General features: G+C 35.7%; 2 protein-coding genes and 1 pseudogene across 5 annotated transcripts in view; 1 reads left to right on the top strand and 2 right to left on the bottom strand.

The window, feature by feature from the left end:
- Positions 1-1,670: 1,670 nt before the first annotated feature.
- Positions 1,671-4,354, bottom strand: LOC107663712 (eukaryotic translation initiation factor 1A, X-chromosomal). Its single transcript, XM_016454018.1, has 7 exons — positions 4,172-4,354; positions 3,538-3,621; positions 3,315-3,418; positions 2,983-3,033; positions 2,400-2,481; positions 2,173-2,264; positions 1,671-2,021 (listed from the first exon to the last, which is right to left on the bottom strand). Exons 1-7 carry the CDS (start codon positions 4,185-4,187, stop codon positions 2,016-2,018), a joined length of 435 nt encoding a protein of 144 aa, XP_016309504.1. The 5' UTR covers positions 4,188-4,354; the 3' UTR covers positions 1,671-2,015.
- A 377-nt stretch (positions 4,355-4,731) lies between these two features.
- On the top strand, positions 4,732-7,091 carry LOC107663631 (putative zinc finger protein 840; annotated as a pseudogene).
- A 532-nt stretch (positions 7,092-7,623) lies between these two features.
- The window catches only part of LOC107663698 (ribosomal protein S6 kinase alpha-3), a 38,033-nt gene continuing 20,708 nt past the window's right edge, over positions 7,624-24,948 (bottom strand). For 2 of the 4 annotated variants that reach the window (XM_016453989.1, XM_016453991.1), the window contains 20 exons: positions 20,915-21,031; positions 18,832-18,913; positions 17,846-17,926; positions 17,654-17,733; positions 17,344-17,450; positions 16,278-16,315; positions 15,548-15,690; positions 15,021-15,091; positions 13,998-14,086; positions 13,385-13,449; positions 13,186-13,288; positions 12,868-12,992; positions 12,628-12,753; positions 11,749-11,838; positions 10,911-11,069; positions 9,741-9,902; positions 9,589-9,665; positions 9,398-9,515; positions 9,153-9,293; positions 7,624-8,983 (listed from right to left, as the gene is read on the bottom strand). In XM_016453989.1, the coding sequence (XP_016309475.1) occupies positions 8,861-8,983; positions 9,153-9,293; positions 9,398-9,515; positions 9,589-9,665; positions 9,741-9,902; positions 10,911-11,069; positions 11,749-11,838; positions 12,628-12,753; positions 12,868-12,992; positions 13,186-13,288; positions 13,385-13,449; positions 13,998-14,086; positions 15,021-15,091; positions 15,548-15,690; positions 16,278-16,315; positions 17,344-17,450; positions 17,654-17,733; positions 17,846-17,926; positions 18,832-18,913; positions 20,915-21,031 (2,097 nt within the window). In that variant the 3' untranslated portion in view covers positions 7,624-8,860. Of the gene's footprint in view, positions 8,984-9,152; positions 9,294-9,397; positions 9,516-9,588; positions 9,666-9,740; positions 9,903-10,910; positions 11,070-11,748; positions 11,839-12,627; positions 12,754-12,867; positions 12,993-13,185; positions 13,289-13,384; positions 13,450-13,997; positions 14,087-15,020; positions 15,092-15,547; positions 15,691-16,277; positions 16,316-17,343; positions 17,451-17,653; positions 17,734-17,845; positions 17,927-18,831; positions 18,914-20,914; positions 21,032-21,265; positions 21,318-23,719; positions 23,804-24,948 lie in introns of those variants that run through there. The other 2 variants (XM_016453990.1, XM_016453992.1) reach the window with 2 other exon arrangements.

Below are 24,948 nucleotides of genomic sequence, written 5' to 3'. Positions count from 1 at the left end.
CACGCTCGATCAATTGCCGCGTGCACGCGCGCGTAAGCAATGCACCCAAGAGCAAAGCATTACGTCATAGTTTACGTTGCGCTAGATTTGGAAAGCTCAGGAGCTGAGCACAGGGCAGAAATTTCCCATTTATTTCCCCTGAAGACGTTTAATTAAACGTGCCTAGAAATATATAGCCACAGCCTACTTCACAGTGATCACAAAGGGAAACAAGGGATGGCATTTATCTAATTAACAATATGGCCATTGTCTTGTAATTGAGAGGTAAAGACTGCTCAGATATCTGCCTGGATTATGTGCATGCAAAATGTGCTCAATCAGATCATCTTTAAAAACTGCTAGAATAGACATCCATTTAGAGAAGTGTGATTGAATTTTGAACGGACAATTTTAAACAAACCAAATATGACATTATGGAATATATGGGCTATTTTCACACCACAGTACTATCCTCCAACTCTGTGTTAACATCTAAGCATGTAGACGCATGTGATATAGACCAGTGTTTCCCAACCTTTTTTTAGTCGCGGCACCCTTTGGAAATTTTAACAAACTTGTGGCACCCTACAAAATTAATTTTGTCACAATATTTGAATTTCTAACTTCGATATGATAATTTGAAAAGTATAGATATTCGGTACAACAGGGAAGAGCTGCAGAATATTATACAGAAAAATCGGTGCATCTCTAATTATTGGCGACATCAGAAATGGATATTATATAATAGATGCTCTTTTGAATATTTGCCGCGGCACCCCGGTTGGGAAACACTGCTATAGACTACCTCCGTTTTCACACTGCAACACACGTGATGGGGCGAAACAAACTCAGACTAATATCACTCAAGCCTATGGCTAGACACACACTTACAATAAATATACTGCATTTTTTTTAAACCCACATAATTCAAAACATCTGCAACAAAAACAAAACATTACATAATCATTTTGGACATTTCATAAATACTGGAGGTAAAAAATTATTTCCCCACAAGATGGAGAAACCTGGTGTATAGTAATAAAAAATATTAAGGACGATGACTGACATTTCAAAAGCTTAAAATACACATTTCTAGGATTCTGAATGTTGTTGAATTTTATTTCAAAAATCACAGGTTTTCTAATCAAAAGCAGCAGAGAATGAAAAGCAACCATCATAAGCTCATCAAAACAATACACCTACAATTAACAAGTTATAACCAACAACCAACATGCTCATTCAAAAGGGCCAGTCTGCAAGAATAGTCAATAAACTCTCATAATTCTTGCATTAAGTAGCCTATTTGCATACAAAAATTCTTCCTTATTCTGGTTATTTGCTTTGTGATTTATCATTTTAGAAAGTAAAAAACGCTTCCATTTTCATCTTACAAATATTTCTGTTGCTGATGTTTACTGTAGTTTAGTATCAAGCTATTATGTTGTAACTAAGTAACAACTGTGAAGTATTACATAGAGCTTCAATATTAATTACCTTCATAAATTCAGCAGCCCTGTAAAATGAGTATTCAATTATCATTATTTAAAGTAGACAAGAACACAAAACAAAATTAGGATGGATTAAAACAAAGCTAATCAGACAGGCTTTCTGAACAAATGCATCATACAATGCATCACTGTGACCAGTAAATCATAAAAGACTTCAAAAACATTCCAAAAAGACCAGAGATGTTTTAGAGGTATCAACTTTTACCATAAGAGTTTCACTCACTTTTACAGAGCTTTTGAACATGTCTATTAGGATACAGACTGCAAGACCAAACATAAAATTGGTTATCTTTTTATTGCGAATCCATAGATTCTGTACCGTAACTAAATTCCACTTGATGTGAAATCAATATAAATACATTAAAAGATAACAAAATTGATTGAAGGTAACAATGCATTCATGTGTTTAGTCAGAGAAACCAAAAACTTGAGCCTCTGTGTACGTAATGATGGAGGGGTGACTTTAGGGGGGATGTGAGGATATTGTCGCTTCAAGTTGAGAAACATTCACTTCCCAGTGTATTCCTCTTAGATCTGGGGAAAGAATTTGGTATTGTCAGGACAAAACACTGATTGATGCACTGACTACTTACATCATGTCCCCATTTTAATTAACGAATGAAAACGTCGAGTTTTTGAATTAATCTTAAACTTCAGATGAACGTAAGAGTACTTTAGTACTTACATCATCAATGTCCTCATCATCATCACCAATATCATCGAACTGAATCTCGTCGTCATCACCAGGCCCGAAGGTATCAGTCTCGTTGATTTTGGCTGCAAGGCACCAACAGTAAGAATTTAATGACATGTCATTTAATACAGTGCACCAAAAAGATCAGCATATTGCAAGCCAAGAACCTCCATTCGTCAAGAACCATCTAGAAGGTTTCTCAGATTAAATATACTCACCGTGTTCTGGAAGCTCCCCATAGGCTTTCAGACTCCGAGCCTCATCAGCATTATACTTCAAAATGACATCTGCTTTATTATCCTGATAAGACATTTCAGAATTTAAAATGTCAGATATTAACTCCATAAGAAACCCTTGGATAAAAGAACTCTGAAGTTTTAGCATCAATCTTATTTTTAAACTAAAAGAGTAAAGCTTTTAAATGGCTAAATTCTGTAAACTAATTTCTTTCCAGGCTAACAAAAGACATTTATATTTAAAACGTTACACATTTTTATTAGTTAATATTAAAACCACAAAATATGATTATTTGTATTATATAGAGCTACATTATTGTATTATTATATACAATTATATTAAAATAAGAAATATTTTAACCTGATGATGCCTTAATCCAGCGAGTATAAATAATTATTTATTATATTTTATCATTAAATTATAATACAATTACATTAAATATTGAACAAAAACTCGGTAGTCCATTATTCTAATAAGTATAAATAAATCATATTTAATTATATTGTAGCTAAATTATTTATTACATTATTGTAATTATATTAAATTAAGAAATATTTAACAAACCTGGTAGTCCCTTAATCCAATGAGAATAATGTCTGATGTGTTAATCCACACCTACATAAAAAAAAAAACATAAGACCACAAATAAGACAAACATCTTTGGATTTTAAAGAACAATATAAAATTCATAATATTTTGTCCTATGCTGAAGTTTTCCAGCATATCAAAAATTCCACGCCAAAAAATGTTACATCAGTTAGTTTTATCAAACAATATTGACTGGATTGGCCTAAACATTTCTGTCAGTCCACACAGCCAAGCTCATTCACAAAGTGATGGAAATGCTGAATCCGCATTCAGTCTGAAGCTTCACAGACTGGATCTGTAAAGTGCACCTTTTTCCGGAGCTTTCCTCGGATGTGACAAAGCCGCTTGACTCCATCAAAACACATGGCCTCCAACCTCCCATTTCCCAACATCTTGATGACCTGAGCATATTCTAGAAGATAGAAGAAGCTTTTTCGAAAAATGATACAACTAAAGGCAGATCATGTTTTGAAGTGAAGGCAGTGTCCTACATCATGAACGCTCATTATATGTAAGAGTATTACAACACACCTTGTCCATCCTCTTTAAACACCAGCTCCCTTTTCTCAGATTCATTCTCATTCTTACCACGTCGCCGATTCTTTCCTCCTTTACCTGGATACAGAGAAATAAAATGCGATCAGATACAATCATACATTTGGAAAAATGCATTCTTATTAACACACTACAGAGTCCTATGACAATAACGAAATGTTGCCTAATGACTGAGCAAAGTACACACATTGAGCAGAATACCCGTTACATGAAAGACATATTCAACTATTGTTAATTTCATGTGTATTTGTCAGGCAACTTTAGCATGTATGATCCCTTTTACAAATATATGCTTAATAATTAAACGTAATAATTTTATAGCAGGTAAAGATCAAAATCCGTTTAACTGGTCCTGTAACGTTAACGTTACCTGCCTAACACACATAGCGACCGAGCGCATCCTTTTCATTACCTGACAGCAGTTTTTATTTCGTATTATGAACTTAAAGGCATCAAATACAGAACCAAAAACGAATTCAACTGCCAAAATTAAAAATCAAACATTGACAATAAACTGCTACATTCAATATCAAGCGCAACAGCTCACGTTACCTTGTTTGCTAAATTCAAGGCTAACATCTCACACGAATGTCTTTAGAAACCCCCTTACCTTTGTTTTTCGGCATATTCTTTAAACGACGCCGACGGCTATCGTATAATGTTCAGAAACGTTAGGGAATTATAACAATATGTCAAATATTTTGCTTCTCAAACGTGCTGTTGTTAGTAGATCAGCGCCGCTAGCGAGAAAAGCTGACAAAGACGCATGCGCAGATTGCCTCGTTCAACAGCGCAAAACTTTATTCACAATCGCAATCAGCTCAGGAGGAGTGGGCTAAATCGAATTTATTATTATCTGATACGATATGATATGATGATATTATAATAAAATTAATATGATATATTAACTCATTCTTGAATAGGTCAGAAGAACTAAAACATTTTAAAGAGAAAAGTCAAAAGTACAGATCTATTCTGTGAAGCTAAAAGTATATATGTAAACAAGGATACAATTACAGTTTTAAAGCAAGGTGAGCTTGATAAAAATAAATGAAATGTTAAAAAACAAGGTAAACGAGGTATGGTGATGATATATAAAAACTAATCACGAGGTCTTGTCCTCCTATCCGGTAGGTGGCGACATTGTCATAATTAACGTGTGCGACATCTGAAGAAACAGGATTGCAGTTTGTTTTGAACATCTTTTCCCGTACTTTATATTTAAAACGTCTTAAAGTGGAATGATCTATCATGATCAAGGGATTGTAAACAATCTAAAAATTCCATATTAAAGCTCAAACCAATCACATCGTAAACATTATGTTACACAAATGTGTGGTTGGTGGTTGTCCGAACCGATCGGACATCATTATTCATTATATGTTACCCGAGGATCCGAAAAGACGCTGTCTTTGGTTAAAGTTTATTGAAGACAGTAAAGATGATCGGGAAAACGCAACCTCTTCATGCCGGGTGTGCGGAAATAATTTCTCTGAGGAGAACTACTTCAAAATGGATCTGGGTTACACCACATGCATGTTACTAAGTGTGGATGCTGTTCCTACACTACATACTGGTGATCGATCATCTGAGACTGAAAGGGAGATACAAGTAGGACATTTCTTTTGTTTATTACATATAAATTACATACTTTATATATAATATAATTACACTTAAAGTACAGTTACATTTAATTACTCTATATATAGTATATAAATGAAATGTAATTATATGTAATTAAACAACCCTGCTTTGTTAAATGTTTATATTATTTAAATTAGCTTATTTTATCATATTTATTTAATATAAATCACATATTTTAATCATACATAATATAATTCGATTTAATTGTTTTGTATATAATATATAAACAAAATGTAATTACATTCTATAATTAAACATCAATATTTCATATTAAAATATTTATTTATAATATGTATTTACTTTGCTTATGTAAATTACACAATTTATTATATATAATATATAATTACATTTAATGCACAATTAAATTTATTTGATGTAATATATAAATAAAATGTATTTAATATATTAAAAGATGTTTTACACACACACACACACACACACACACACACACACACACAATACAATACATATTTTGCTTATGTAAATTAAATGTAAGCAAAATATATGTAATTTATGTAATGTAAATAAATGTAAAGTACATCATTTATATATACATATATAATTACATTTAATTATTTTATATGTAATATAAATTAAATGTGTATATGTCTGTCTGTCTGTCTGCCTGTCCATCTATAAACAATTATATGTAATGCTATACTATATTATGTTTTATCTGACAGGAAGCAGAAGATGAGTACATGGAAGATGACACAGGTAAAATCGCCATTTTTCACTTGCTTGTGTCAAAGAGGAGCCTCTTGAATATGAGCTGAGTACCAACATGACATCTGGACAAGAGCAGAACTCCTCACTGGATGAGAGTGTTAAATATGAAGAGAGTGAGCTGGCCGTTACTGAGGATGGCATCTCAGCTGTAATTTTCAGGGTTAAAGAAAATCATGCCAGAAAGTTCATCAACTGTCTAACTTGTGGCCAGAGATTCCATAGTAGACACACCCTAATGAAGCATTGACGGGCTAATCACTCTAAAAAGAAAACCAAATCTGAAGTCAAAGAAAAATTTTATATCTGTTCTACTTGTGGGGAGAGGTTTAATAAAATGGGTCTCCTTTTGCGGCATCGAGCCATACATGCTAAGGAGAATCCTGAAGGGAGGTTCGTGTGCCAACAGTGTAGAAAGGGCTTCCCCCATCAGGCTTTTTTGAAAGCTCACCAGAAAGTTCACGAGGATGCAGAGTCGACCATGCCGTTTACATGCCACTTATGTCCCAGACGTTTTGGCTACAAAGTTGCTCTTATCGCTCACATGAAACATCACTCATCCAAACTCATGTGCATCTGCCCCATCTGTGAAAAGAGCTATCAGTTCAGAGGTTCCCTCATTCAGCATCTCAAATCATCTCATGCAGGAGAGAAACTCTTGTGTAAGACCTGCGATAAGAGTTTCCTAAGAGTCAATGGCTACGTCAAACACATGAACAGACACAACGTGATGACCCCGTTCTACTGTGACATCTGCAAAATTGACCTCTCACTGCGAGGCTACATGGCACACATGCTCACCCATGAGCAGAAGAGCCTTCCCGAGCAGCAGCCTGATGAGTCTGTTGAGAACCAACCAAACGATACTGAAATAAGTCTTGCCGGTGTGAATAGCACTGAGGAAGGAATCGATTCAGTGACCGTGAGGCAGGAAGAGGCCGGGATGGAGCCGCTCAGCGAAGATGAGATGGAAGTTCTGTCTGGCAGTTCAGTGGATCCATTAAGGGTCGAAGATGTGGAGTCTGAAAATGTGGTTGTGGGAAAGGAACTTTGCCAAGATAATCATGAAGAGAAGGAGAAGAGCAAGGACAGCTCTGGCACATAATGAGATCTCAGTCTAAACGAGTACTATATAATAAATGTCATGATTCTTTTTTATAGTTTTGTTTTTATGTTGCTTCATTACTGAAAAAAAGAGTTTAGTTTACTCAAGGCGAAAACTCTCATTCGCTTTTCTTTCATTAGTCAGGCCTATGGTTGAACCTAAGGGCCTAATTCTGTTTAAATGTTAGATACACAGTTAATTAAACTAAGTATTGTAGGCAGATTTCTGTATTTCTTTACAGAACAAGTAACAATATATAATAGCACATACATTTGATTGTCTTTATCATGTAGAAAGTGTAAGTCTCTGTGGAATTAGTAATAATGTTTAGCTGCTATTAATGTTTAGACATTGTAAAACATTTTATGTGCATATTTATGTGCATAAGACAAATCCTTTGTAAGATGCATTTCTTAAAAACACTTAAAATATCATGTATGGTTTTACTGTTTCCTGCAACACTGCCAGGCGTGCAAGTTCACCAAATATGAATTCTGACATGAAGCATAACGAAAAGCTTGTCTTTGTTTGCGCTTTAGCTCAACCATGTTTCGCAAGTATTGTGAATGTGAATTCTATAAAAATGGAAACATTACATTCATAATAAAGTGTTTTTGTAAAATGGCAAACTTTATTTTCTACATGTACAAAAGAAAGAACAGGATAGCAGCTTGCTATATGGACAGCAACATTTCCAGCACTCTTCTAAGTCAAAGGCAGGAAAAATACAACTGAGATGAAAAGAAAAATGTACAACATATTTAAACTTGCTCAGAAAAAAAACACAAAAACAAACCAGCAAGGAATTAGAAGAATTAAAAAAAATAAAATAAAGGGGGGAAAACATCCTCAGTCATGCCAACTTCCACAGAACTATTAGCTAATATAGCATCTTGCCCATGCACATTTATAAAAAATATGTCAAGGCTGTATGTAGTCACTTAAAAAGTCACTACATATATCTCTGAGCAATTCTGTACTTTCCTACATACAAACAAATAAACAGGTCAGCAGGTTTTAGGTGAGGCGATACAGCTGTATACATTTCCATCCCAGCTTATTTTTATTATTTTTTTTGTATAATGTATTGCGTTTCACCTGAGTTCTCTATTTGACATTCTGTGCTGTTTACATGTAGGCCTCCACTGCATTTTTGTGCTTTGGACCTCGTTCACACTGTTGTTTTGTAAAAACGCCAGCAGCTGTCATATAAACTTTTGGACTCGTCTTGTAATCTGCTGAGGGCGTTTCTCCTAGTTCGCTGTTCAAAGATGACTGGAGAACAAGGTATGTTGGGATACGCCATAGTTATTATGGTTTGGTGGGACTTCAGTATGCTATGTGGCGTTAATGATGCAAAATAATAGGCCAGAACAGGATACAATTTGAATATTAAGTGTCTACCTGACAGGAAAGTATCCCATATATAACATCCCCATACAACTGGAGCTTTTCGCAACTGTGCACACTTTGGTGCAGGAATTTGTTGTCGTCCTCTAAAATCCACATCCTCCCTGAATACACTAACATCTTAGCTTTTTATAATGACTGAGATACAGTATGTTTATATTCATACGCTCAGATAATTTGCTCCTCAGAAACAGTCCACAGATTCTTCATTGGTTTGCGTGATTGTACAGGTCGAACTGTTTTTATTGGCCCTCGTGGTAACCTGTGAAGGAAGATTTTGATTGTCCACCAGGGGTCCTCAGAATCTACACTTGGCTCTAAGGCCTTGATGCAAGGTGGGCAGCAAGCAAGCTGAGTTCAGGCTTTGCTCAAACCAGGCTAGAGGTCACGGGGTTGGAGGTGGAAGGTGTTTGCTCATAAAGCAGTGGAGGTCAGTTTTTTCACTCCTCTGCGCTGAGCAAGAATAGAACAGCCCACGGGCTCCAGCATGGGAGGAACGTTCCTATTCAAGGCAGAGTATGTAGCAGCCATGGCCCCCTACAGGAAGAAAGATTTAACACAAACCTTGCTGAATTGAACTGTCCTGTGAAATGTAGAGGTTTCAGGTTGCAAATAAGGTCCATACACATTAATAAAAGATTTATGGGAATATTTTTTTAGATATTTAGGCCTTATTCTAAAGCATAGTGTGTGGACAGGACCAAACCTTAACCAGATGGGGGGCGTCATGTCTGTTCAGCTGGTATTTGGGGAGCTGGTCTTTGTGAACGATCCAGGGATGTTTCAACACCTGTGCAGCTGTTAGTCTCTGATGGGGGTCTACATGCAACATCTTAGACACCAAGTCCTGTAAAAGACAAGGTGTTTGAATGATAATTTTTTCTGTCTGGTGGGCCTTTAAGGAGATGCTTTTTGAAAAGTATAATTTATATGCTCTTCTCAACTGGGTACCTTTGCCTCAAGTGAAACAGAGTTCCAGTATCCACCTGTGAGAGAAAACTTCCCACTGCCGATTCGAGCTAGAATCTCCTCCGGCGTGTCCTCGGGGCCATTAGCAAATGGAGTAAATCTGAGAAAAATCCCCGTGTCAGTTGAACACAAACACATGTTGAAAATTTATAGCGCTAGGTTTACATACTTACCCAGTTAACATTGTGTACAGAAGGACGCCTAAACTCCAGATATCACAGGCAGCATCATAACCCTGTTTCTTTAGCACCTGGGGACCAAAATGATTTTTTCTGATTAAGAAACTGACATTTATTTTACAAAATACATGACATGCAAAATGTACCTCTGGGGCCACAAAGTTGGCAGTGTAACAGGGCGTCATCAGCAGTCCGTTTTCCGCTCTCAGCTGCTTGGCAAAGCCAAAGTCACAGATCCGGATGGACTCGGGATTCCCTGATTCATCAACGTAAAGGATGTTACTGGGCTTCAGATCCCTGTGAACCACCTGATAAGGAGGAAATGAAGCTTAAATTAGAACCAAGGTGGCTCACAGACCATATCCGGCCCATCAATTATTTTTTTATTTAAAATTAAATACATTTTTAAATACATTTTAAATGATCATTTAATTTATTATTTAAATTGTTATTACTGTTATCATATATATATTTTTTTACAAAATCATTTTAATTTTGTTATACAGAGTATATACACTACCTTTCAAAAGTTTCGAAAGAGTCAGTATAATTTTTTTATAAAGAAATTAATACATTCATTCAGCAAGGACACATTAAATTGATAAAAAATGACAGTACAGACATTTATAATGTTATAAAAGATTTCTATGTCGAATAAATGCTGCTCACTTTAACTTTCTATTCATCAAATAATCTTGAAAAAAAAAAGTATCCCAATTTTCCCAAAAAATATTAATCAGCGCAATTGTTTTCAACATTATTAATAATAAGAAATGTTTCTTGAGCACCAAATCAGCAAATTAGAATGATTTCTGAAGGATCATGTGACACTGAAGACTGGAGTAAAGATGCTAAAAAAATTCAGCTTTGCTTCACAGGAATAAATTAAATTTTAAAATAGATTAAAACAGAAAACATTGTAATAATATTTCACAATATTACCGTTTTTACTGTATTTTTGATCAGATAAAGACAGTCTTGGTGAGCATAAGAGACTTTTTTCAAAACGTCTCGAGAACTCTTGAATGGCAGTGTATACTACAGGCTTTTGCATCTGTTGCGGTTTGAATCTCCCTCTTGGCTTCTAATGTTGAGTTTATCTGCCCTAGAGCCATTATAAACCAGTATGCAGTAAGACCAGGCAGTCTCACAAAGCCTCATTTGTTACCCAAGATCACAATCTTAATGTACTTCAGCTGGGCTTTAAGTTTCATTCCCTCAGCTATTGTCTCCCTAAACATATTGATGTACTGTCTGTATGGCACACATTTTACTTTGTTCTTTACTATAGTTTGAGCTCTAGGGAGGTTACATACCCCTTGAGCGTGCAGGTACTCTACAGTCTTTGTGATGGTGTACAGCACAGCGCTGGCCTCCCGCTCTGAGAAGAACTTCTGTCTGAGGATCTTATCCAGCAGTTCCCCTCCCTTCAGCAGTTCTGTCACCAGATACACTGAGTGGCCATCGTCGTACACCTGCATACAGTGACACAGTTATATTAGTTGATCATTGCTAATCAGTTTAAAGTCACCATCTCTTCTATTTTATTACAAACATCACTTTTCATGAAATGCTATAGAAATCAATTCTGCAATACATAATATGGTTATGGATATTTACATCTGCAGGAAATTAATTTTGTGTTTGAAGGCAATCAATGCTGTGTTCAAGGAACAATTGAAGAAGATGCATTTCTAATGTATTAAACAATGGAAACAATAATACTAATACACTGCTAAAAGAATATGAATGATGGATAACCTGCTCTGAGTAATTTGCAGGAAAGACAATAAGAGCAGAAACTCATTACACTATTCAATTGAAGAAGATGCATTTCTAATGTATTAAACAATGGAAACAATAATACTAATACACTGCTAAAAGAATATGAATGATGGATAACCTGCTCGGAGTAATTTGCAGGAAAGACAATAAGAGCAGAAACTCATTACACTATTACCTCATTCCGGAAATGTCAGAGCAGAATCGGTTTCAGGTAAACACATCAATGCTCTTTGAAAAGAACTAGACATTAACTTAATATAATTGTGTTCAGCCACTAAGACAAAGCTCAGAGTCTGCCGCCACAGACTATTGCCCTTCATCCTTATGGATGAAAATAAAAAGACTGCATCCTTGTTTCTTAACACTCACGTCTTTCAAGGTGATTATATTTGGATGCTGTCCATAGCGTAACAGAATTTCCACCTCGTCCGTTGGATCCCGTTTAGCTTTATTGATTATCTAAACATGAAAAATATAGAGATATATATCACAATGTCCAAGAAACTCACTGTAAGGCAGTATAAAATTGTTTTTGAAAAGGCCAAAAATAGTTAAGATTGAATGCTGCTGCTATGCAGTTGTTAAGAAGTTCAAAGCGGTTTTATTAGGGATGTGCTGATATTAAAATTCTATCCAATATCCTAATAATTATTTAATTTAGACAACATAGTCTAGAATTTTAAATAATTAATTGAAAAAACAAACAAACAAACAATAAAACCTAGAACGAATCATTTTAATTGTTACAAGTGAATTTAAGTATTATAATGTCCACTATAAAAAAGGATATTCATTGAGATATGCTAAATATTACAATTTAACTGCGTTCTTAAATAAGTGAATTAAGTGTTTTTAGTAAAAAAAAAAAAAAATTGATATAAAATTTCACTTTAGAAATGTACAAATAAAATTTAATGCACATTTAAAGTTTAATTTTATATGGAATTTTACAAAATATATTATTTTTTTAAATTTTAGTTTTTTGTGTTTCTTGTTTTTAATCTAAATGTAAACATATGGTAAATGAACAGGAACTATCCAATAATAGGAAATATCCAATATTATATATATATATATATATATAGATAGATAGATAGATAGATAGATAGATATAGATAGATAAAGAGATAGAAAGAGAGATATTCTTTTTCTGCAATCAATTTGGTTTTCTGGATGGTCTTTTTAAGGTTGATTTAGTGCCTCAATGAAAGCAGTCAGTGTGTTGGTTTAATATGACTCGCTTCGCACCTTCACTGCATACTCCATGCCTGTGCTTTTCTGTATGCAGCGTCTGCAGATGGAATATGAGCCAACTCCGATATCCTCCTTCACCTCATATGCGTCATTGAACTGAGACACGTTTCTGTGGAACTGCTGCAGAGTGAAAACAACCAGATGTAATGCTCACATAAAATCTGACTCGTAGCTACACCTTAAAAACAGTCATTACAGCATATACTATGTGGAAAGAGGCTTAAGTGTGTATACCTGAACTATAGAGCTCACACTGTTGCCCTGCAGGGGTTGAGACTCTTCTTCTGAGCTGATGGCCACAAAACTGAAACCTCTGAAGAGTTGATTGGCATTGGCACTAGGGGGTACACCTGGAGAGTCTACCAGAAAACACACAGCGGTTTTAATCTAGTCATTAAATACACCATCAAATAATCCGACAGATTTCAAAAGGTCTAGCAGCATTTAATGAAACAGGTTTTCGTGTATTTGTCTGAGAGGGGATTAAAGACGGATGGCAAGCACAGTCTACCTGATCTAGGGTCAGACACAATCGTTTATAAGCTGACGTACCTTTGGGAGTTTTTGCTGTAAATTCTGGGTCAAAGTAGAATGTGTCGTCTGGTCTGCCAGAGGCTGGTTTGAAGGGCGGGTGAATCTCTCTTCTAAATAATTTCTTAGACAAACAAGACATGATAAAACAGTAAAACCACCATACATTGATAAGAGTATCATTTTTTCATCGTAAATGCATGTTCCTTTAAAGACTCACATTCCAGTCAATGGTAGCATAAAACGGGTGTCTCTTTATCTCTTCAACTCCATCTGGACCAGCACCTGCAGATGAGTTCAAATCAAAATATGCATAACTTAACACACAGAAATGAACATCCAGTCAGTCTAATACACTACTATTTTAAAGGCTGGGGTCAGTATGATTTTTAAAAAATGTTTTAGTTTTTTTAAGAAATCTCTTATGCTCACCAAAGTTGCATTTATTTTAAACAAAAATACAGTAAACAAAATAAAATAAATATATTTAAATATAATGTTTGATAAATATTATTATAATTTGACACAACTGCTTTCTATTTGAATATATTTTAAAATGTAATTTATTCCTGTGATGTTAAAGCGGAATTTTCAGCATCATTACTCCAGTCTTCAGTGTCACATTATCCTTCAGAAATCATTCTAATATGCTGATTTGGTGCACAAGAAACATTTGTTATTATTAACAATGTTGAAAACAGTTGTGTGCAGAAAGTTAAAAAGAACAGCATTGATTTGAAATAGATTATTTCAGTGCATCCTTGCAGAATAATTGTAAATAAAAAAATACTGACCCCAAACTTTTGAAAGGTAGAGTATGTGAGTGGGCTTACCGAATCTATTGGAAGGGTTTCGTTTGAAAAGGCCCCTGAGGAGACTCTGAGCTTCTGAACTCAGAAACTGAGGCATTCCAAGCTTCGCCCTACAAAAAAACAGGTCAAGAGTCAAGCCAGAGTTCAGATAGTCAGCAAATGAAAAATCATCCCGTTATTATTAAGCTGCACAATTGTAAGTGCTGGTCATTGACCAATCAGATTGAATCAAATCTAATGTTTTCTTTTCCAATGAAACATCTTTCTATATAATTTTCACTTCAGATTTGCCTGCCCTTATATGTCAAGAAAAATGTGTAGTTTGTACAGATCATTTAAAATACATGTCGGCCTGAAGGTCACTTCCTATTTAAGTAGGCAGTTTGTTGGACCAGAATGAGCTGTAATGTGACTTTGTGGTGATAAATTCAAATTATGGTACAAAATCTGTCTACACAAGCCTAGAGGTCAGATAACATAAAACAGAGGACAAAGACAAACTCGGTCACTGTCATCTGCACTGATGTCACTTCTACAGCTAATACTTTGTGTATTCACATCAGTGGCAATTGTCGGTTCTTATCAGTCCTCTGCAGAAGCCTCAAATGAACACTGTAATTGACAAACCCTCATCTTGCCATCTTGCCTTCTCTCTAAAAGTCTGCGGTCATTCCTCTAAAACCACATTACTATAGTTTCTCAAAGCCGTCAAACTGTACGCAGACCTTTGATTATAATTATCCACCACAGCAGTGCTAGTGTGGCACGCCTGAGCGTTATTCACTCCTCAGCAGGCCGCATTATGACGTGATGTGTGTTTTGTGTGGTTCCGTGTTTACTGATGGTTAAGTGCTTAGTCTTTAAGGTAAACAGCACTGTCAACTAAACCAAGGGCTTATCCTCATCGCTACAGCACTTAGCATCCAGATGTTGCACAGGCCAATTCCACTGGCTCTTTCCAATTAGAGTTGATGAATGTGTTTAGATAATAGTGTGAGGTGAGTCTCCGCTGGGGTAGTGGAAGGATGAGGCCGTCGCACTCACTTTAGAATCATAGTCATGGTTTCCTTGCGGTCCTTGCCTTGGAAAGGCAGCGTTCCAGTCAGCATTTCAAACTGAGGATGGAGAACAAAACAAGTTGTTTCTCTGAAGTGTGATTTTATATGAATAAAAGTGCACTCAGTAATTTTTGGTTTATGTTTAACTGCCTGATGTTGCACTGACAGATGGTTGAAGGTGCTGGAACAATATTCCAGTTTGTTCCGGCCCAGTTTAGATAGTGTTCAAGATTTTTGTATAATTTGATATTAATTATTATTTAATAATTAATTTTTATATCTCCTAAGTGTATTTTAAAATAACAAAATAATTTACATTTATTTATAATATTATTAACTTATTAACAAAAATTAAAATAAAAAATTAATAACAAAATAAAATTAATAAAATTCACAAAGTAGATTAAATACATTTTTAATGAAAAAACAAATTACTGAGATCAACTTTAATGGGGAACATATACAAAATGCTAAAATAAACAAGAATATAAACAGCAAGTGGCGCTCCCTCACCATGAGTACACCGTAAGACCACCAGTCAGCGCTGTAAGTGTGTCCTCTTCTGTTCACCACCTCCGGAGCCATATACTCTACCGTCCCGCAGAAAGAGTATGCTTTATTTTCGTGATCGATCGACTCCTTACTGAGTCCAAAATCTGAAGACGCACACAAACACACTTTCAGTATGGCGACATCAGTGTTGTTACTCTTAACTACAACCACAGCTACTCGAAACTGTTTTTTGTTAACTGAAATAATGCTGAAATAAGTTTCTCAAAAATGAGAAATACTGCCTTGGCAACTAACGATTAAGTTTAAGCTGAAGAACTAAGAGTACTAAAAGAAAAACTGAAATAAAAATAATGAATAATAATAAAAAAAATAAGCTAAATAGAAATATTAAAAAAAGTAAAATTGACAAAAGTACAACAAAAAACAATTCCTAAAACCAAGATTAAAATGAAAACTAAAAATCTAAACATCAAAGATAAAAATAATAATAAATAATACTAAAAAAAAAATCCCACAATCATTGCACAAAACCTAATTTCCCCACACATTAGCTCTGTGCAGTTCACCTTGTCATATAGTATGTGTGGTTTAGATGTCATAACTTTCTACAGGTTAAAGCATCTGTCTGCCCTCCCTTGAGGCTGCAGTCAAACGGTATCAACACAAAGCCCTAAATGCTCAAGGTGGCCCCATGCTGATGCAGCCAATCCAGCAATCTGAAATGATCTACCTGTCAAATTTATGTGGCCGTCCTCATCCAGGAGAATGCTGAAATTACACAGATTCACAGCATTAAAAATCCATTTAACAGAGCATGAACACACTCACACAAAGGGTCTGCTGCCAATCCCACCCTGAGCCATGAGGACATATCTCTATGTCACAGCTACAAGACTGCAACCATTATTTTTATAGCCCTATTCCCTGCAGACATAAATGAGATTTATGGACGACCTTACAGACAACAGTGAGGAAGGATAAAAAAAAGCGAGTGTGCTTAGTGATAAACAGCAAAAAACAAAAGCACAAAGGGAAGTATGCAAAGGAAAAATTACGTTATCGTTCAAAAGATTTTTAGAATTGTTATAATGATTTAAAAAAAAAAAAAAAGTCTCTTATGTTCACCAAGGCTGCATTTATTTGAACAAAACATGTGGTAGTATAACAGTAATACTGTGAAATATTATTACAATTTAAAATAACTGTTTTCTATTTTAATATATTTTAAATTTGTATTTATTCCTGTGATGCAAAGCTGAATTTTCAGCATCATTACTCCATGATGTGTCAAATGATTCTTCAGAAATCATTCTAATATGCTGATTTGCTGCTCAGGAAATTTTTTTTGTTATTAATGTTTTTTTTTTTCCAGAAGCACCTTTGCTAAATAGAAAGTTCAGAAGAACATAATCTATTTGAGATAGAAATCTTTTGTAACATTATTAATGTCTATACTGTCACTTTTGATCAATGTAATGCATCCTTAATTTCTTAAAAAAAAAAAAAAAAAGACTTCACAATAACTCTGACACAATAAGCCCCCCTTCCCCTCCAAATTAAGCACAATAAAAGTCTAGGGAATGGATAAATAATACCTCAATTTTCAATTAATTTTCCTATTTCTGTCCTTTTGGGAATTTGATGGTCTCTTTGTTTTAAAGCATACAGGTTAGAAATGAAATATTAAATAAAGAATGACAAATAAATAATAAGCATAATGACAATTTTCATCGATTTGCATGAACCATCCTTTTAAGTTCTAGTCTAAACTGGGTTTATTTGAGAACATTCAGTACTTCTCTGGTTTCAGATCTCTGTAGATGATGCCTAGTCCATGCAGATGGTCCAGAGCTAAAGCCAGTTCAGCCAGATAAAACTTCACATCCTCCTCTGTGAACATCACCTGAGGAAAGAGAGCACATGCTTTACATATCAATCAGACAGTCTCGTCCTCTCTAAGTGGACAGTCTTGGCGAGAATAAGCTGAGAAAATTGCAAGGAGCTGGTGGCTACATGAGACTCTGCTTTGTAAGTTGTTTTGGATAAAAGCATCAGCTAAATGCTTTAATGTAAATGTAATGCTTGGGGTAACCATGCGCTATTTACCTCTTTTGACAGTCGAGTAAAGAGATCACCTCCTCTTAAAAAGTCCAGAATCAGATAAAGCTTTCCTTCAGTCTGGAATGCTGCAAGAAGTACACAAGAAGAGTGTGAGAAAGAAAGAATGGCTTCATTGGTTAACAGAACATTAGAACAAGAGCTGCTCTTTATTCTGATTGGCCGATGACCAGCACTTACCATAGTGTAGCTTAACAATAAAGGGATGATTAACCTCCACCAGGATGTCCCGCTCCATCTTAGTCCTGACCCGATCCCGTACTGAAAACACACGCATAAATAACACTTCTGTTTACTTCAATTAAGTACACTAACAACGCTTCTCTCCCCTCTAACAACGTTCCCCCTCTGCCCAGAAGTCTGGCAAAGCAGAATTACGCAGATGGCACCGGATGACTAATTAAATAAAGTAGGGAGAAAAATGCAGTGCAAGAGAGACAAGAGAAGGGATGGAAGGGCTGTTTTTCATAGTTGTACCCTTCCACGAACATCAATTTACATTCTTAAAACAGCTACGACTGGGAATTAACCAACCAAAACACTGGAATAAACAGAACCTAAACAGGCTACTGTGGAAGTAAATGCTTAGGAAGTTTCTTGAGTCATCTGGAGTCTCACGTGTTAATGAGACTTTTGAACTGTTTATAATCTCTTGGCTTGCACACCTGCAAGACTTCCTGTCAAGGGCAAAAACAATTAATTAATTTTAACTTTCAGCTACAGGACTAAAGCCAAACGTCAAGCCTTCTTCATGTTTTACTGAATTTGTTTCAAGGAGTCAAATTTGCCAAATCATACTTCATACAATTCATACATGATATATGACCTACGTCATTAAAGTTAAAGTGTTTTAAACTGAATTTGCCCTCTAAGTCAATTTCAGATTGTACTAGCAGTCTTGTCAATAGATGATAAACAATTGCAGTGAAGTTTGATTAAATATTATGTAAAATAAGTGGTAATTTAATTTCAGCAATTTGTGTACATCTCATTTGTTATATTTATTTAAAAAAAGAGTGAATAAATTATACATTCATATATCTATTAAATATTCACATACATTTTTTATTAAGTTTTAAAATTATTTACATACATGCAAATTAGTGAAAAAATGTGTGCATATATATATATATATATATATATATATATATTTACTGTCTTAATACCTTTCAGAGTGGCTTTTTTCAGCACTTTCATTGCATACAGCTGTCCTGCATCCGGGCCTGTTGTCTTCTTCACTAAAAACACCTGCAACACACAAACAAAATCAAGGCTTCATCAAAACAACATTAAAAAACACGATCTATTTTACTCATCAGTTTTTCTTGAAAACACAATTAGTTCTGTGCTGTACCGTGACACTGTAACTATAATGACCATGACTAACTCCATGTGTAATTTTACTGAGATTGTCGTTAAAGTATGAATGACTGTTTTTTTTTCACCTGGGCATGGCTCAGGCTTTCATCTGTGCTGATTGCCTCTCAAAGCACAACGCAAACATACACAAAACCACACACACCAAACACTAAAAATATATTTGTATAGGTGGGCGGTATGACCAAAATCTTATATCACTGTATGAGTAATTTTAAATCACAGTAACAATATGTACACAAACAGTTATTTGCCTAAATATTTTAAATACCACATAATATGCATCATTCGATTATGTAATAGTTAATTACTTTAAAACTTAAACAGATTGCACCTCATTTGACAATATTTTTGGGGTATTTGTTTGGAACTTGTTGAGCACAAACAAAAAGGTTTCTTTCTTTCTTTATTTCCTTTTTCAGGAAAACTTTAACAATAAGGTCTCATTTGTTAACATTAGTTAATGCATTAACTAACATGAAGTAACAATGAGCAATATATTTTTACAGCATTTATTAACCTTTGTTAATGTTAGTAAATAAAAAATATTCATGTTCATGTTAATTCACAGTGCATTAACATTACAACTTTTAGATACAACTTTTGATCTTAAAAAAACTAAATTAAAATTAACTAAGATTAATAAATGCTATAAAAGTATTATTCATTGTTAGTCCATGCTACCTAATGTAGTTAACTGATGTTAATAAAAACTTACTGTAAAGTGAAAATATTTGTAGTGAAAAAATTTAAGTATGGATTAAACTAAAATATAATATTTATTACATTTATTCATTTAGATCTGGATTAAAATTCAGTACCATATATGTACCGCAAGTACCAAGGAGGTCCCTGTCAGTGTTATTTTAATATTATTTATATACTATAATATACAAATTTTAAATCAGCTTTTCTTTTCATATTCTCAGTTTCGATTATATTTTTATTAATTTTGTTATGTGCAGCACTTTTTAAATTTTCACTGAGTATTACACCGTGACCTAACTACACGCGACAAGATTCCAGCGACAAACAATTTGGGTGTCCACACCAAACACGATGCAACACCGCAACGCGACAGAATCAATCAAATATGACAGCCAATCAGAAGCGTGTGTGGGCGGGCTCTCTGTGGAAGCGCACTGCTCTTGCAGCGAAATGGATACGTTTATAATCTAATTCATATATATTAAATATTTTTAACATCATTAAATGTACATACTGAGTGACTGATAACATCTTTGTCATGGAATACACTCGTTGGTTCGCAGCGAGTCCACAGTTTTAAACTATCTATTATTGCTTTCAGTATGGCTATAAGGTCACACAAAATTATATTTAAACTCATATTAGAGACGTTTAACTTTGAATGAAGCACATAATCACCTGAGATTATCTACTGTCATATAGTTTGTATTTTGTTGTTCCAGCCGCGACGTCGTGGAAATAGAAACCGTTTCTAAATTAGAAATTTTGCGTGTCGCCGTCGCGGCTAGTTAGGACAAAAACTCAGATTAACATGGAAAAGATACCTTTTATCGCGTTTCGCGGCGTCGCATTGCATGTAGTTAGGACACGGTGTTAGTGTTTTAATATTTTTGTATTTCAACTTAAACATTTATTTCAGTTAGTTGCTATGCTTTTTAAGTTTAAGTTTTTCATTTAATATTTAAGTTTTTAATAGTTTTTGTTTGCAACAACAACACTGGTCCCTGCTCTGTCTCTCCATGCACCAATGAGGTCCTTATACTAAAAAAGTTTGAAGACCCTTGGTATAAACAGTATAACAGAAGCTCTACCTGTATATATTTCTACCATCATATATTCTATATATAGAATCATGCTTCACAGCACTAACTTAATGTGACGTACCTTTCCGAAGGAGCCCTGTCCAAGCACCTTCCTGAGCTCAAACTGCTGTGGGTCGGCCTTCTCTGAGCCCTCTTTAACATGATGTGTGATGTTGATCTCTTTAACAGACACTTCTTCCTGGAGAGAAGACGACAACAAGCCAGAGAGAGAATTACATCAGCGAGAAACGCAAAAACTTTGACAGACGGTACAAACAAAAATTCAGACAAGTAAACCAGAAAAAGAGAGAGAAAACACTTTTACTGAATTCACCCGTACTCAATAATAAACCTGAACATGCAGCATTAAATTAACACACAGCTGAAATAAGCGGGAATTTCTGCGAAGCGGTCTCAAACGCATCACTCTCACCCACGCCACGCACATCACAGCAGTACGCCGTTGTGTCCCACGTGTTCTCGGGCCCGACCTGGGGCTCGTCACCCTGCTCCATGCCTGAGGGAGGAGGGGTTGAGCCCCGGCAATCCCCCTGCAGCGTGCGCCTGCTGCTGGGCTTCTGATGCACAGAGAGAGCAAGACCACACTCAGTAGAAAGCTCGTGTGACGGACAGCTTCCCACACGGTTGCCATGACACCGCCCCCAATCCTCCTGCTCCATCACAGTAGCGGTGGGCGTGGAGAAGGGTGACTAAAGACACAACGTTCAAGCTCTTCTTTCCTCCCACTCTCTCTTTCAATCTTTCCATCCATTTCTCTTTGTCTCCCCCTCTAATCCATCAGCTTTCTATCTCCACACGGTGAGATGATGTCATCCTACGTTGGCGTACCAGTAAAGTGTCTCTCATGCAAGTGATGAAAGTTTATGGGCACAGACGGTCCTCCATCGCTCAATATACTGAGACCCAAACAATAACAAAACCAGGATGCATTAAGAAACAGTAGCTGCTTAGACAACGTTCAACTGAAATTAAATGATACCAGGGTGCTGCGGGTGGTTGTCAGGGTGTTGCTACAGTATATGGTTGCTAAGATGTTCTGGGTGGTTGCTAAGGTATACTGGGTGGTATTCTGGGACCGGCTGCATAAACTGCTTAATTTTTTCTTTAAGTCTGGTCATAACTTTTTAAAGTCAGTTACATTAAAATGTAGACTGGCCTAATTTGAATCTAAAAAAAATAAGACCGATTAAGACTTTGCTAACTGCTAGTTGGTCAAACTAGTTCTTTAGACACAGTCTTACATAGTGGCTATGTTAATGCAACTGGATGCTGGTCAATAGGGCTGAGTTTCACTTCCCTTTTAGACACACACTCTCAAACTTCCCTAAGCACTTCCCCTCGGGGGAATCCCTGATGCCATTTTGAAGTGTGTTCCACTTCGTGACCCTCGACCCCTCAATTTTGACCGAGGGAACGATTCTACTTCATATGTACACTTCAGGTAGCTCCATAGATCCCAATGCAACATGATTGTGCAATCATCGTAGGTCACGTTTAATTAACCCCCACCTTAAACAACTCTATGATATATTAATTATTTTTTAAATATTTAAAACAGTCAACGCATCTCCACATACATATAGAATGGTGCATCAAGCAAATTTGTAAGGGGAAAAATGTAAATAATAAATCAACTCCATAGCAGATTCCAAGTGATCAAGGGTTTAGGACGTTCCAATTCATCCAACTGTAAGGTTTCCACTAGTAGTGAGCACTTGTGCAATGAAATCAATGACGTACATCCAAGTCAATGAGACGGAGGGAAGTTAGCGAGGGAAGCCATAAAAAATGAAGTGGTACACAGCCTAGGTCTCACCCAGGTCCCTCATTCAAAGTCTATATTTTCTTATCCATTTTATTGCCCACCAGGCAAAAGTTTGAAGTCTGACAGTTTAGAATCGGTGTTGCTATTGTTAACTGAAACTAAATCTATAAAACATTTTAAAATATAGCTGAAATAAAATATAAATATACTAGCAGAAAGACTTAAACCTATAAAAATAAAACCAATACTTTGTATCTTGCTTTGACAACTAGCTGAAAAAAGTTTAAGTTGTACTAAAAATATTAAATTGAAATAAAATAGAATTAAAGATATGTAGAAATATATAAAAAAATTAAAATGACAAAAGCACAAAACAAAAGTACTAAACCTTAAACTAAAACTAAAATGGCATTTTAATGCCAAGGACCACCAAATATGATTACCCTTGAGAAGAACTCCTTTCCTAAAATATGAAGGCAGCAGCTGTATATTTTAAGACACATTTATGGTGTTATAGAAAAAAACTGTATTTTGTTAAAATAAATATACAATATTAAAATATTAGTGTTAATTCAAAATAATTATTATTAATTAAAAATTCGGAGTCATTTAAAAATAAGGGTAAGTTCAGAAGGGCATAATGTTGTATGTATACTTTGCATAATATGCATTTTTTTTGTCATGAAATACCTGAAAAACCCACTACATTGGCGAAAATGGGAAGTATACATTTTGTACAAGCACACTGTGTGTTTTGTTTTACCCCACTATGCAATGCACCCAACCTTCAATCTGAAGAGTGACAAATGAATCACATCAATATCAAATCCTGTTAACATGAGTCATTTGACTGAACTGCCAAAAGTCAGGACAAAATTATATAATGTTGCTTACTGCATTCTGTTCTCAATAGTTTGGAAAAAAGGCGGTAAACACTGTGCAGCATGTTTGTATTCTATTCTGAACACACCCAGAGATTTTCTACAATCGTTTGTGTAAAGCTCACAAGACTTGTGTAAAGTCCACCTCCACGAAGATCCCCAAATTCCCTCTTCCTCCCATCTCCAGTGTTATCTCTAAAGCCAATGGAACCATAAATACCTCAGAGTCCCATGGAGAGCGATGTGGAAGCGAGGCCAGCGAATCCTCCATCCTGTTCCATCCCAATTCAGTTTGGCATCGTGTCAGCCTAGGCTCCCTCAAAGCAGCCAGCATCCTGCCATGAGGTGCTGGATCTCCGTCCAGTACTGACAGTGTTTCTAACCTTTCCGTCGCTTCCTGAAGCCCCGCAGGCAAGTCTATGGTATGACGGTGTAGCCGTCTTAGACTAGTCCAGTCAGGAGAGTTTGTCTCTAGCATAAAACCAACTCAACTCCACTTCAAATTCCTTGGCTTTTTAAGTTCTTGCTGAAAAACATAGGAAAGGGTCTGCAAGAACTTGGAGTCTACAAAGCTTCAATGCAAGCTCTGTTTTCCTGATATATGAAAGAGAAAATCATTGAACCAATCGATGGAGGAAAAGAAACACAAAGGGAGGGAGGCATGATGAATCCGCTGTTCACCTGCATCACACTATACACATACAAGCATCCAACCAGCAGCACTTCCCCGCCTCTCTCTTTGGCTCTCGCTGAGCATAATTCACACCTCATCTCAATGTCGCCGAGAATGGAAACTGATACTTCAGAATGAGAATGAGTCGCTAACGCTTTAGATTCCAAATGGAAGTTGATAGAAATACATGATGAGCTATTTAATTTGCATTTTATAAACTTCAACTACAAATCACAGCCATGTGTACTACAAAGGAGTATGATAAAGACTTCAGGCCTGATTCCAGCATGTTTGAGAGTGTGTTTGTGTGCAGTTTGTGAATGATTGTGTCCGATTCCTGTCTGATGGAGAGCTGCTCTCCAGAGTGAGTGTGTGTGTGTGTGTGTGTGTGTGTGTGGATTGTGGTGGAAGTGTTGTGTGGTGGTATTGTAGAGACTGTGATTCAGAGTACAGATGGTGACAATACAGGATGTGCATGTACCATGTAATCACTGACTTAAAGAGCACCTTTATCACACGTACAAACAAAGATGTATCTCACTGATCTAAAAAAAGAAAAAAAAAAATCACATCTCCTACTAAACACCATCATATTTAAAGGTTTTGTATCTGTATACATACTAGGTTTGGAGTGCATACAAAATCAGTAGTGCACAGTAGATATGTAAGGCATACTAAGTTTGCAGTGCATTCTACGAATTGAAGTCAGTTAAATTGAGCTACTTTTCGATATTGAGATGACCGTCAAATCGTGGCCCAATTTACTGAATTCACCC

Source organism: Sinocyclocheilus anshuiensis, unplaced genomic scaffold (assembly GCF_001515605.1).
Source record: "Sinocyclocheilus anshuiensis isolate Anshui unplaced genomic scaffold, SAMN03320099.WGS_v1.1 scaffold928, whole genome shotgun sequence".
Lineage (NCBI taxonomy): Eukaryota > Metazoa > Chordata > Actinopteri > Cypriniformes > Cyprinidae > Sinocyclocheilus > Sinocyclocheilus anshuiensis.
The sequence above is the reverse complement of the archived record's forward strand: the minus strand, read 5'-3'. Positions and strand labels throughout refer to the sequence as shown.